The 13,785-nt window shown below is 47.6% G+C and overlaps 1 protein-coding gene across 1 annotated transcript in view; it reads left to right on the forward strand.

Annotated features, from left to right (window-relative positions):
* The window catches only part of LMX1A (LIM homeobox transcription factor 1 alpha), a 131,426-nt gene that overhangs the window by 110,160 nt on the left and 7,481 nt on the right, over window positions 1-13,785 (forward strand). The window contains exon 5 of the mRNA XM_072946215.1: window positions 11,852-12,024. Within this exon, the coding sequence (XP_072802316.1) occupies window positions 11,852-12,024 (173 nt within the window). The remainder of the gene's footprint in view (window positions 1-11,851; window positions 12,025-13,785) is intronic.

The following is a 13,785-nucleotide window of genomic DNA, read 5'->3' on the forward strand; positions in this document are numbered from 1 at the left end:
CTTATTTGAGATGGTTTCCCCCGGGATAGGCCAAGTTCCACAAGAGTCAGGAGTCTTGTCTGTTTTATTCCCCACCATAGTCCCCAAACCTAGAATAACCCAGACCAAAACTTTATGGGGGTCACTAAATGTTTGCCGAAGTAGTGAACCAAAGAGTGCCTTTAAATGGTATTGCATTTATCTGCTTGTTTGACTGTCTCCCTGGTTTGGGACCAAAGTTTTTTTCCCCTTTTCCTTCCTTTTTTTTTTTTTTTTTTTAAAATAATGTTTGCCATTTCTTATTTTAATAAGATCCTCTCAGATGGAGCATATATTTTTGATTCTGTAATTATAACTAAGAATATTGTTTTTAATTTCTTAAATGTTCTTAAACTCTGGGTCTGGTGCAGGAAACTGAGATATGGAGAAATTAAGTAATTTGCTCTCAAAAGGGCCAGCGTTGAACCCAGGTCTCCTTGACTTCAAAGTCCTTACTCTTAATCATTTCACGGTGTTGCTGCCACATTTTAGAAAAGGGAAGCACAACGCCTGTCTTGGTCGGCTCCACATATTCCGCCTTCCTTGTCCGTGCTTCCGTTCACTCTCTTGTGTCTAGAGTATTCTTGCCTCCTCCTCCTTTATTTTAGATTTATTTTTGTTAAGCCTATTCTTTCCACAAGTCTTCTTGAGCCATCCCAGCCTCATCCCCAGTGACCACGTTCGATGCCCCTCCACTGCATCCTGCCCAGCATCACACTCTGACGGGGAACTCTCCCCCTCAGAACACTTCTCCCACTGCTTCGTAAATGCCTGCTAATCTACTGTCTCCTCCACTAGACTGTTCATTCTTTGAGTCAGGACTCTGTCTCGTTTATGGATACATGCTAAGCACTTTGCAAAATAAATATTTAAAGCATTGAGAGTAGAATGGTGGTTGCCAGGGGCTGGGTGGTGGGAGATTTGGGGAGATACTGTTCAAGGGTACAAACTGGGAACTAGTAGATAAATGAGTCCTGGAGATTGAATGCACAGCATAGTGACTAGAGCCCACAATACTGTATCATAGAACCAACCAACTACATCTTAATTGTTTCCACTACAAAAAAAGACATGATAATTATGCAACATGATGGAGGTGTTAGCTAATGCTGCAGTGGTCGTCATATTGTTGTACACCTTAAGCTTACACAATGTTGTACCTCAATTATATTTCAATTTACATTTTTAAAAATTAAAATAAATTAGATGAATACATAAATGATGGAAGTATTAGGACCCTTCTGTATATTGAAAAATACTTATTTACCCCAGAAAATCAAGCATCTAGGAAATTAAGAACTCTTCTTCATTGGGAGAATAAAGTTCAGCTTTACGTAAAGAGTTTGATCCGTGCGCAACTTCTCAGGTGCACATCTGTTGTAGATAACAGGATGTATGATACAAAGGGGAGCCATATGCACTAAGAACCCGCAAGCAAGGTTAAGCTGCATCTGCTTTTATAACCCATTAGCCACCTACGTTTTCCCGAAGCTCAGCTGTACCTCTAATGGCATGGTGTTTCCGGGATGTCAAGCTTCCTGATAACCTCTTGCTCCAGCTCTCACTGGCATCAGTGGAGATGAAAGAGCTGACCGCAAGGGAGGACTTATTTAAAGACTTGGTCTAGGACATTGCGCTGTGATGACATTGGTGTTTTGTGAGCAGTGAGGAGCTTTGAATCATTTGGGTGTGGCTAGCAGCAGGGCCACTCAGCCCCTTGCCTCAATCCTGGAAGAGGTGATAACTCAGTAGAGGGGAAGAGAGCAACTCAACAGGAGGGTGAGGGAGAGCTGAATCATGCCCCTGCGCCCTTTCAGAGGCCTGCGGCTCTCTTACCAGCTTAGGTATCCATGGCTTTGGTCCATGGCTTTGGCTTTGAGTAGCCATCGCACTTGACGAAGAAGAGGCAGGTCCGATTCCGTGCTTGGTGGAGCACTTCAGGGTGACTCATACTAAGGGCTCTCCCTGCTGACATCAATCTTAGGTCACCATCTCCTCGGTGCCATCTTTCCTCCACGCACGCTGTTATTTTTTTGTGTGTGTGTGGGTCATGGGATAGGTTTATTTTTTATTTTTATTTTTTTGGTTTGGACATACTCTTTTTTTTTAAACACCTTTGTTGTGGTATAATTCCTGTATAGTAAACTACACATATTTCAGATGTCCAATTTGATGAATTTTGATAGATGTATCACACTATTATTTTTAAAGGGGAATACATTTTTCATCATAATTTTATTCTCCCCTAATTACCAAAACTGGCCGGAATTACTCTAAAGATGTGACGTAGCTGAAAAGGTGTGAAGGTCTCCATTGACTGAGAGTAAGATGTGTTATGATGCCAGACTTCCCTGTGCACACATGCAGGGGTGGGGGTGGGGAAACAGAGAGGGAGGAATGTTCTAGAGCAGTGGTTCTCTGAGTGTGGCTCCTGGACCAACTGCATCAGCATCACCTGGGACCTTGTTAGAAATGAAAAGTCACAGACTCCATCCCAGACCTGCTGAATCAGGGCCTCTGGGCGAGGCGCCCAGCGGTCTGTGCCTAACCAGTCCCCGAGGTGACTGGGAGGCATGCTCAGATTTGAGAACCGCTGCTCCAGAGTCGAGACGAGAATTACAATGGTCTTGGCTTCCGAAAAACAGTATTGTTCCTTTCATGCTTATTTCAACAATAAACTCTATACTCTACAAGGATTGTGAGGAAGCGTTTCTAATGTTAGAAATTCAAGGCTGACTAGTTACACGAAGGGTTTGTGATGATGCTATTAGCGGTGATTTCATCAACGTCACAGTCATCTGGGGACACCCAATCTTATTTACGGCTAATGACCGTAAATACTCTCCAAACGGCTGTAATGGAGTTCACTGCACATGGTTGTACTCAGTTTATAGTTAATTTAGGGAAATCTCTTCCTGCCATAAATATTTGTTTTCTTTGCTCAATCGTGTGTCCTCACCCATGAAGAAGAACCATGTTGATGATTTCTCATGTAGGAAGAGCAGCCCAGCCTGACGGGGCTGGGGTTTCCTGGACAAGGGCCCCCTCCTTCCCACAGCCGTCCTGGGGGACTGTGTCTTCCAGTCACCTAAGGAGCAGCTGGAGGACACACAGCACCATGGTCCTGCCCCATGGTGTTGTCCTCCCACTCTGTCCCACTCCCCTTTTCTTTTCTTTCGTCTCCCTCCTTCCCCTTTCTATCCTTAATTCTTGTATTTTGGGGCTTTCTTTTTCATGGCTTAAGATTTTCTGTTCTCCTCCTAGGAATGTGACTGGATGGGTACTGATGAAACAGTGGACCATCAGTGGAATGAAATCAACTTGGAAGAGAAATTCAGATTGTAGTTTAGGGGAAGTAAATTTCTTCCCAAGCTGAACTCCAAGTATGGCAGTAGCTAATAATTCTATACTGATTCCTATGGCCACCGGAAGTTGGTTGGCATCGGCAAATAAATCCGTGAGAAATGGAAAGACAGGACTCTGCAATGTGCCTGTTAGTGCAAGGCACCACTTCATTCTATATGAATTGGACATGAGCTGCTTAAAACTATTAATCTGAGTGTTCAGCATGGTGTTGTGGAGGATACAAAGATGATTTCAATTTGGTCTCTGTTTTCTGGAAGCTATTCTAGTTATATAGAAGGTAGACAAAATTGTAGTGACAATAATTAGCCAGCATTTATCTTAAGTTCTTATTAGGAGCTTAGTACCATAAATACTGTACATAAATTTTCTATATATACTTATTATAATTATCCTACTGGGTAGGTGCTGTTAACCCCATGGCAGATGGGAAACCAAGACTTAATGGAGAGGCAAATTGGCCAAGACGAATGGCTAATAAATGATGGAGCAAAATATTTGAGCCCAAAGCACTGCTTTTAACCACTCTGCTATACTGCCTCTGGAAGCGTCATAACAGGCTTTTCATATTAGTCCAGTGCAATTTTTTTTCAAAAAATCTTAGACCTTGTAATATTGTTTTTGGCTAAAATGAAGGACAATGTAAGGCAACAGACCTACAAAATAATCTTCTCATTTGAATATACTGGTGTAACTAAAATGTTTGAGGCAGACAAACATGCGCTCTGGGTGTTTGGAAAGGAAAGAAACTGACATGGAAAGGGGCTGAGGGAGGTCTTCAGGTGGGGATAGATTTGGATCCTTTTGGTGGTACGGAATTATGGAACCAGAAGATGCTCTTCCCACTGCCCCCAATCATTCTTTGTCTCGTTGCTCTATTTTATTTTATTCTTAGCATTTAACACTGTTAAAGACTAAATTATGTTTTTCTTAATTTCTCGTCTGTCTTCTCCCACTAGAAGTAGGAAAGCAGAGGCTTTCTGGACCTTGTCTGTTCCTTCTCATCCTGTGTCTAGAGAAGTGCCTGCACCCAGCAGGCACACTCAAGATCTGGTTGTGGACTGACAGGAATTCCATATGAGGATTGTGAGTTTCATAGCCAGTGGGGACATATAGTAAGTTCATGAACATTCCAGAGGCATGATAAAAATAAAAATATTGAAAATATCTTGAATTTTTATACTATTTTACAGCTTTTTTTTTCAATGGGTTTTTTACCTAACTACTCCTACGGTTGAGTTCATAATAGTCCAATCAGGATAGCTTGGCAGGTCTTTATTCCCACAATTTTACAAATTAGAAAGGTGGGGCTCAGAAAGGTTAGATCATTTGCCTTAGGTCACACAGCAAGTGAGTGATGGACGTAAGAACAGAGGCTAAGTGTCTGACCTCACTTTTCCTTTTTCTTTTGAGCCTATCAGTGGTTTGTGGACTGGGCTAAAGTCTGAAGGCACAGACGTGACTGGTGTTGGCCTCACATTGCCTCTCCAAACCAGCAGAGGGCCTGACAGAACCAGGACGTCTCCAGTGAGGCATTCAGATCAGTGATGGCCCGCCAAGCAGCTTCTCTGTGATTAAGTCCACGGTGAATTTGTCCAGGAAGGACTCACTTCTGCGATGAGAACATTAGAGTGTGAGCCAGTTCACCCCAGATCCCCAGTCACCCAGAGGGTTGTTGGTCTGGGTCTTTTTCAATTTGGAGACATAATTAACCCTTTGTCTTCAATCCCTGCCTAGAAACAATTTCCTTTTCCCAGATAATTTTATCCTCCTGAAGACTAGGAGGATAATGAATGCAGCAAAATTAGGCTGCTCCAAAGAGAGATGATATTTGATCCACTTAAGTCAGTTCCTAAATTGGAGCAAACACACTCAAACTTTATTAATATAAACTTAATACAGTGTCATGCTGTCGCACCCCATGCCCCAGTGAACCATCAAGCTGGCGGATTAATGAGCTTTTATCGAGACTGAATGCAGAGCCCTGAACATCTCATTCAGCGTGTTAGGAGCTTCCGGTCTCCTTCTCTGAGGCTGGCCAAACCAAAACGAACAAGTTATCCTTTTTACGTAGTGTTTGAATCCATGCTTGATTGGAACACAGTGATGTTGGTGTCGAGGCATCTTCTGATACCCCAATGGTCAGTATTTCCAGTACATGACAATCGGTGCAGAGAAAAGGGGAGAGAAAGTGTGAGCAGATCAGGAGGGAACCTCAGGGCCTCGGTGGAATGTGCACATCCGGGGATGCATAAGCGCATTGAGAATTTACACCTCTGCTTGTCAGTTTGGGTTGCAGGTGGACATTTTTTCATTAAAAAAGAGAGAAGTAAGAGATGGAGAAACCCAGGAAAAGATTCAGTGTGTGTGTGTGTGTGTGTGTAGAAGGGAGAGGGAGTGAGGCGGGAGAGATGTCGGCGTAAAGCCTGTTTGAATGTGAAGAGCCCCCCAAACTGATGCAAATCCACAGTAATCCCACCAGTCGGTACCAGTGCTGTCTCGTTGGCCTGCAAATCTCCCAAGCACAAGGCTTCCCTTCCGGAGCCCCAGCCAGCTGAGGGAGGCAGAAGGAGAGGCGCCCAGGCCGGGTGGAGACCCAGCGCCCCTTGGGGCCGCCTGGACCACTGAGCCGGATGCCCTGGCTCTGACGTGCCCGCCCCTCCCTCCGCCCGCCACAGGAGCCTCCATCCGCAGTGGACATCGCTGAACAAAGGTGTCTTACTTGGGACCCTTTACCTAGGGCATGACTCAGGAGTGCGGTGTGGCTGTGGGTGACCCCACGCTGTGGGGGGGCTCTGGAACACCATGACCTGTGGAGTGAGCCCCATGTGGCCTCTCCACCCTGCGTTTCTTGGACCCCCAGATGTGCACGTTCCACCAAGGCCCTGAGGTCCCCTCCTGACCTGCTCGCCCCTTTTCTCTGCACCGAGGCTACGCCTTGCTCAGAACCCCGTCCTTGCCCCTCTGCCTTTCCAGATCCATTCCTCCCTCCTCCCTGGTGTCTAGGCTTCTGCCTTCACCAGCCCCTCTGGCTCATCGACACCCCTCTTTCCCGTGTGCCTATAGATTTTTTTTTAAATTGAAGTCTAGTTGATTTACAATGTTGTGTTAGTTTCAGGTGTACAACACGTGATTCAGTTACACATATATATACACACATATTCTTTTTCAGATTCTTTTTCATTATAGGTTATTATGAGAGATTGAATATAGTTCCCTGTGCTGTACAGTAGGACCTTGTTGTTTATCTACTTTGTATATAATAGTTTGTATACAGAAGTGTCCTTGAGCAGTGCCTGACACAGGAGCCCACAGTTAATGCTTATTGAGCGGATGTTTAAATGAACATGTTCCAATTCAAACCTTTTAAGGGGACCTGGTTTAGGCGTGAGCTGAGACCTCCTCGAGGGACTGTGTGTAAAGCAGTTTGCAAACAGTGCCTGCAGGGTCTTCCCCATTCTAGACAACTTCACCTGCTGCCTCTTCAATGGGAAATGCTGCTTCGCATCCGGAGTTGACCAAGTGCTGCTCTGGAAGAAGGGAATTCTGATCCCGTAGCGCAGGACAGTGGCTGAAATTGCTTCCCGTATATTGTGTCTTCATAAATTCCTCCCATACTTCTTTTCTTCCCCGCTCCGCCCACCACCTGTCCCAGACCCTTCCTCCACTCCCCCGGCCTGAACGACATTTATGAGGCCCATCACTGAGGAAGCATCTAAGGCCTGTTCCTGCCTCTCCCTTCCCTCGCATGAGGGTCTCTGGTCCTTCTCCCTCCCCCTCGCCTCCCGGGCCAAGCTCAGATACCTCTTGCCCTGTTTATGGGCCATTGGGATTTTTCCAACAACCTGAAATGAATCTGCGAGGCCCCACAGGTAGTACGGCCTGTCTCGGGGCCATAAACCATGGCTGGGCCTTTCATCTACCATTGCTTATGTCATAAACGAGTGGGAGGACCAGGCAAGCGGGGAGCAACAGCCCTGAGCCATTCCAGATTTTTTTTTTTTAACAAGAAAGGGGAAAGAAAGGCCCTGAGAAACATGCTCCAACTTTGTGCCAAGCAAATTCATCTCACCCTGGTAGGCTGTGCATGGAGACTTCATCTCTGGACTTCCCCTCTAGGAGTCAGATTTATGCTGCGTTTGTGTCTAAACGGCCTCCAGGGAAGCTGACATTTGTTGTTGGAGACAGCAAGTGGTGTTCCTTTCATCTCCGCTGAGGGGTGTCAGCTTAAATTATGAGGAATGGCTCTGGCCTGCATCTGGGTGTGGGAGCCTCTGGCCATGGAGGGGGGCCGCCCCTCCCTCCCTCCGCTCCCGCGTCTCTGCTGTTGGAAGATGTTCCCTCCTCTCCCTCTCTCCAGTACTCCTGCTGGCTCTATGAGAAGTCTCCTGGCTCGGTTCGCACTTTCTTCTCTCTTGGACAAATCAGTGTGTGCATATTTTAGGCCCTGCGTACTTTCACGGAGAACTCGGCACCAGAGTCAGGCAGCCCCCTGCCCCTGCTGAAAGAGGAGGTGGGAGCTTCAGGGAGCAGCCTGGAAATTCCCCGAGAGAGGCGGAGGGCACCGTCATGCCCATAATATTTACAACACTGCAGACAGAAGCTGGGTGATGGTTGGTGATGGCCTGCTTCCCTCTTGGCAGCTGGGTTGTGACATCTGTCTGCACTTTGAGAGGTACCACCAGAGGCTCTCTATCTTCAGAGCCTGGGCCACTGAGCTCAGATCTGCCAGGACACCTGAAATTCCACGCTGGCGACTGTCTGGTTGGAGGCATTTCCTGTTCAATGTCTATACGTTGTTGACTGTGGGAGAGGACACCTCAGACCCTGCTGATCATTGACGACTTAGGGTATCAGATGAGAGGTGCTTCCTCCCCCCAGAGTCAGAGCCTGAAAGCCTGGAACACAGGGGGTGTAAGGTTTGATGGAGAACAGGAGGACAGGAGGGGTCTAGGGCAGGGGTCAGCACACTATGCTACGCAGGCCAGCTCTGGCCTGGTGCTGGTTTTTGAAATACAGTTTTATTGGAACCCAGCCCTGCCTGGTCATGCTGTCTGCGCCTGCTTTGTGATACAGCGGTAAAGATGAGTGGTTGCAATGGAGGCCACCAGGCATGCAGAGTAGAATATTTTACTCTCTGGCTTTTTACAAAAAAGTTTGTAGACATCTGGTCTCCAGCATCTGGTGCTTCTTGGAAGGCAAAAAGGGATCCCTGAGGACACAGGAGAGAGGGTAAGATATTGAAGAACAACAAGGAGGAATCCGAGGGTGAAAATGCACCACAAAAATGACAGAAACACTCCAGAGACAAATCCTAATCTCTCCCTCTCCTCCCACTTCTGCCCCTGCCCACTGATTCTGAAAACAAGCGTTCTCACCTCTCTCCTCTCACAGGGACATAGGCGCATGAATGAGTGGCTGCCTGGGGCGCCCTTCACATCCTCCAAAACTGGGCACCAAGGGATGTCCTGGGTGGTGGTTCTCCCCTCCCGCCCCCTGCTGTTCTGTGGTGGAATAGCAGGTCTTGGGAACCGTGCATGGCCCCGAGGCGAGGGTTAGTACAGAGACAGTGGGAAGACAAAGACATGAGGGGCCTCAGCCACGCACTTCTGGGGCTCTGAGCAAACTCAGCAATCCCATCTTCCTCCTGGAGGCAGCCCCAGCCCCCTCTGCCTCTCTCTTCCTTCTCACAAGCACTCGCACACTCACTTTCTACAAAACCGTCTCTCCGTGTTAGCTCGGGTCATGTCTGCAAAGAGAGAGAAATGAATGCTGGCCTTGTAAATATGCTCAACTCAGACTCCCATCAATATGCAATTGTTATTAATGGAAAACACGTGTCTCAGATTAAGAATGTTGTTTTGAAATGATGACGGCGAGGATGATGGTGATTGACTAAGCACCTATCACACTCTAGACAGTGCTAAACCTTTACATATATTATCTCATTTAATTCCAACAGCGCTGTTCCTTTCTCCAGTGAGAAAACTGAGTCTTGGGCATTTGTTCAAAATCACACATACTAACCGGCAAGGCCAGCGTTTCAACCTGAGTTTCGATGGCCCCCATGCTTGTGGACACCGTGCTACTTTGCTCTCCTGAGCGGTGTCAGCGTCTGTGAGCCATTATCCTGGAATCTAGCATTATTTTAGATTTTGCATCTTCATGAGTTACCTTATCCTGGGTGTCAGTGAATGTTTGCACCAAGCTGTGTGAGGAATGACTGTAAGGAAATCAGATTGACTCCATGGGAGACTTGCGAATACCACGTGATGGACAAAACTGGTAGAAGACACGTGGTTTCTGAAGATGATACAGTTGCATTTAAAAATGAATTCTGTACTTTGGGCTTCTCACTCATGTGTTCCAGACTCAGCCCCTGTAGCCACCTGCCTTACAGGAGCTCTGCACAGTCCTTAGGGTGGGGTGTCAGCTGCATTTCCTCAGAAACATCACTGAAGGCATCACCAGTACCAGAGGAGCATCCTTTTGACCCCAGGGAGTCCACCAGCAGAGAGAATTACTGGCCTCACTGAAGTCTGGGCTCCGGGGGCCGAGGGGTGAGGGTGGGAGTCTCTGAGCAGCAGGATGGAGGGCCCCGCAAGCGTGACTCTGCACAGTCAATGGCTTCCTTTCTTCTACCTTTTCTCCCTTGTGGGGTCTTAGTTCCCTGAGGCTTTTCGTTCTTACATGCTTATTTTTTCCTTGCTGTTCTGAAAGCCCCCTTCTATAAACATCCTACGAGCCCTTCGATACGGAGGTCTGACTGAGGTCAGCTTAGTAAATCCCAACCCCCCGGAAAAGAGCAGCCTCGGAGGGGAAGATGCCAGTGTGGCCACTCTTGGCTGTGAGGATTTTTCTTCTTGAATCTCTTCTCCATTCATCTTGTGGGTTTTGTCATCTGTCCTGTCGAGGGGAGTGAGGCAGAGGGGAAAAGACATCCTTCTCACAACATCTAATAAATCTTAATCTCATCCTCCGTCTCCTCCCCTTTCTGCCCCCGCCTCTTCTGAAAACCAGTGCCAGGACCGTGTTAGTTGCTTTGCACACAATAGCACTACTCCTGTGCCACACTCGGTGTTATTGTCACCAGTGCAGGTTCAGTGCAGGACCTCACTTGCATAGGGCTGTGCTTAAAATGAGGGGCAGAGCTGGGTGGGGACCCAGGTCTGCCTACGTCAGACCCTGTTCAGTTACACTGCATGGGGTCATGCCCTCGAGGAACTTACAGGTTCATCTTCCTTTGTGTTCAAATTGCAGGTTTAAAGTTCATAAGGAAAAGAATCTTAGCCATTGACCTTTCAGATAAAGTAAGTTTTTTTCTTCTGCTCTGGAAATTAGAGCTTAACCAAAATCTAAACTAAAACATTGTATGCAAAGAGCATCCTTTCCAGAGGAGGTCCAGATGAAAACAAGGATGTGTAGACGACACACAGTGGATCCCCTCATCTAGGCCAGAAAGGGACCGGAATCAGGTGACTGGAGCTGGGGAAGCCCTTGGGACAAAGGTTTCCACTGGGGAGAGAGGACAGCTGAGCTCTGTGAGGACCAGAGAGGAATGAGAGTCTCAGGAGGGTAATCTGGACACACAACTGCCTGTGGCTTTTTGTGCCCGGAGTAGGAAGGAGCCTCTCTCGTGTGGGTGTTTCCCAGACCCTAGAAGCATCTTCTCAGGAGAGTGAAATCTGGAGGAGGCAAGAGGTAGCCTGGGAAGGAATGCGATCCATACAGAGGCTTTATTTCCTTCAAGTTACTCTTTGTACTGACCGTTGCTTCTAGAGTTGAAGTAATTCACATAAGTATAAATACAGTTACTTTAATAGAGAGTTACCTATTTTACAGAGAGGCAGTTTTGACTAATTACCTGTGTGCTCTACCTCTTCTCGGTTATCTGTACCTGCACGTGGTCTAACGCTGGTCCTCCGTGGCCTCTGACACAGTGCTGTTTCCTACCTTCTGGAGTGGCTAGAATTTCAGACATAATGTCTAGGAGGTTATTCACAACTCATCCAGGTCTAGACTTGAAAAATGACATCTAAGAAATAATACTAACTGGGTATTTATATACACGAAGCAGTCTTCTGAGTGCCTTGTTGGCAAACTCATTCGATCCTCATGAACACCTCAATGAAGTCGGTTCTCCTATATCCTGATTTTGCAGGTGAGGAAGTTGAGCCACAGAGAGTGGAGTCACTTGCCCAAGGTCACACAGCTAGTAAATGTGGAGCTAGGGCCCCATCCTGGGAGATGGTCCTGAACTGCAGTGGTGACCTTTCTGGTTCCTGTGTCTCAATTTTAGGGTTTTTTTCCTTAGCCCTTTACTAGGGGCATTCAGATCAGTACCACGCAGGTTGCTGCACTCATATCTAAAGTGATGCTCGGAACGTGGACCCGAGTGTCTTGTTATAGAACAACACACAACTCCAGGAAGTGGCCTGGAGGGACTCAGCATGGTTTCTGCTTCTTTCAGGCAAAAGTGATGATGAAGAAAGTCTTTGCAAGTCAGCCCACGGGGCAGGGAAGGGAGCCACTGAGGACGGCAAGGACCATAAGCGCCCCAAACGTCCCAGAACCATCTTGACAACCCAGCAGAGGAGAGCGTTCAAGGCCTCATTTGAAGTATCCTCCAAGCCATGCCGGAAGGTACGGGGGGCGCAGGGAGGGGAAGGGGACTAGCCCCACTTCTCTGTGTGCACCCTGGGCTCCTGTGGGGTGTCGATGGGCACTTGGGGGGTCAGGGAGAGAGATGCTGTTCAGACAGAGTCTGTGCAGGCGACTTGAGCCCCGCTGGAGACTCCAGGGATCACTGAAACTGTGGCCAGGGCTGCAGTGGAATCCCCCTGTGCTTTTGTGGATGCATATCCACTCCAGCTGGCTTACTCCAACTTATTTACACTTTCCATTTCATGGAGAACAGTGGGAAGAATACTGAGAGGTTCCAGTGGGTTATAAGCCAAGATGCTACAGCAGAATAGAAAGTGGCTTGTAGCACGTCTTCTTTTTCCGTCTGATTTGTTCTGCCTGAGTTGGTGATTTGGGCATTCATCCATGTTGTGGTTCATCCATACCTTGTTGTTGAATGGTCTTCCAGGAATCTACCATGGGTTGTTGGTCCGTTCACCTGTTGATGGGCATTTGGGTTGTTTCCAGTTTGGGCTGCTGTGAACATTTGTGTAAAAAAAGAAAAACAAACTACAGTGACTTAATGAGTTAGCAGTTTATTTCACTCTTACATCACAGTCCAGAAGTGAGCAGTCCAAGGCTGGCCTAGCAGCTCTCTTATCCGTCACATGGGTCCAAGGGACTGCTCCAGATGTCACCATTTTTTTCCAGCCGCCATGGTGGACCAAGAGGGAGTGGTGGGGAGATGGCAAGCAGCTGCCTTTTAAAGGACATACCCTGGGATTTCTAGCATGACTTTCACTCATATGTATTGGCTAAAACGTAATCCAGTGGTTGCACCTCTTGCAAGGGGACTGGGGAAATGAGTCTACCTGGGTGACCACATACCTGACTAAAACTTGGGGATTCAGTTGCTAATGGGGGGGAGGGCATAGCTCAGTGGTAGAGCATGTGCTTAGCATGCACAAGGTCCTGGGTTCAATCCCCAGCACCTCCACTAAATGAATAAATAAACAAATACCTAATTTCCTCCCCACCTAAAAAAAAAATTACTAATGGGAGGAAGGAGAGAATGGATACTGGGGACGATTAGTAATCTCTGCCACAAATACCTGCGTCCACTTCCTACGTACCTACCATTTATTGACTAACAGCAGGGTACTGGGTATGCTGGGTACTGTCTTTTATGCAAGAAAAATAAGAAAAGAAAGCTTTCTTGACATTAAATTGAGATTCACAGAAGAAACACATTTTAAGTCGTTTAGCCTTGTCTTCCCTGCATCCCTCTGCGTATGAATCAGCTTTTGCTGCGACAACAAACAAAATCTCAGTGGCTCCCGACAAGCGTTCATTTCCTGCTCCCGGGCTGTGGGGTGGCTGTGACCCAGCTGGGCTCCGGTGCAGGCCTGGCCCACCTGCCTCTCATGACAGGGTCCAGGACGAAGGAGCAGGGCCACCCGGGGCACGCTGGCCTTGTGACCATGGCAGAAGGCAAGAGGCCAAGTCCCACAGGACCAGCCCATCGAGAGTCTCTCCTGGGGTACCACACACTTCACGTGCACGCACACTCCGGGGGTCAAAGCAAGTCCTGTGGCTGATGAGCCCACTGTGAGGACATGGGGAATGCATACCTGCCTCCAGGGAGCAGGGGCGGGAAGGATGGGCATTTGCTGAGCCATAATAGTCTCCCACCACTTCTGACTTTTGAAAAGATTCACCTACAGAACTCTTCCTTTCCCTGCCCCCTCTGCCCTCTAAGCTCCAGGGCAGGAGCTGGTGTAG

This window comes from Vicugna pacos, chromosome 21 (assembly GCF_048564905.1).
Source record: "Vicugna pacos chromosome 21, VicPac4, whole genome shotgun sequence".
Lineage (NCBI taxonomy): Eukaryota > Metazoa > Chordata > Mammalia > Artiodactyla > Camelidae > Vicugna > Vicugna pacos.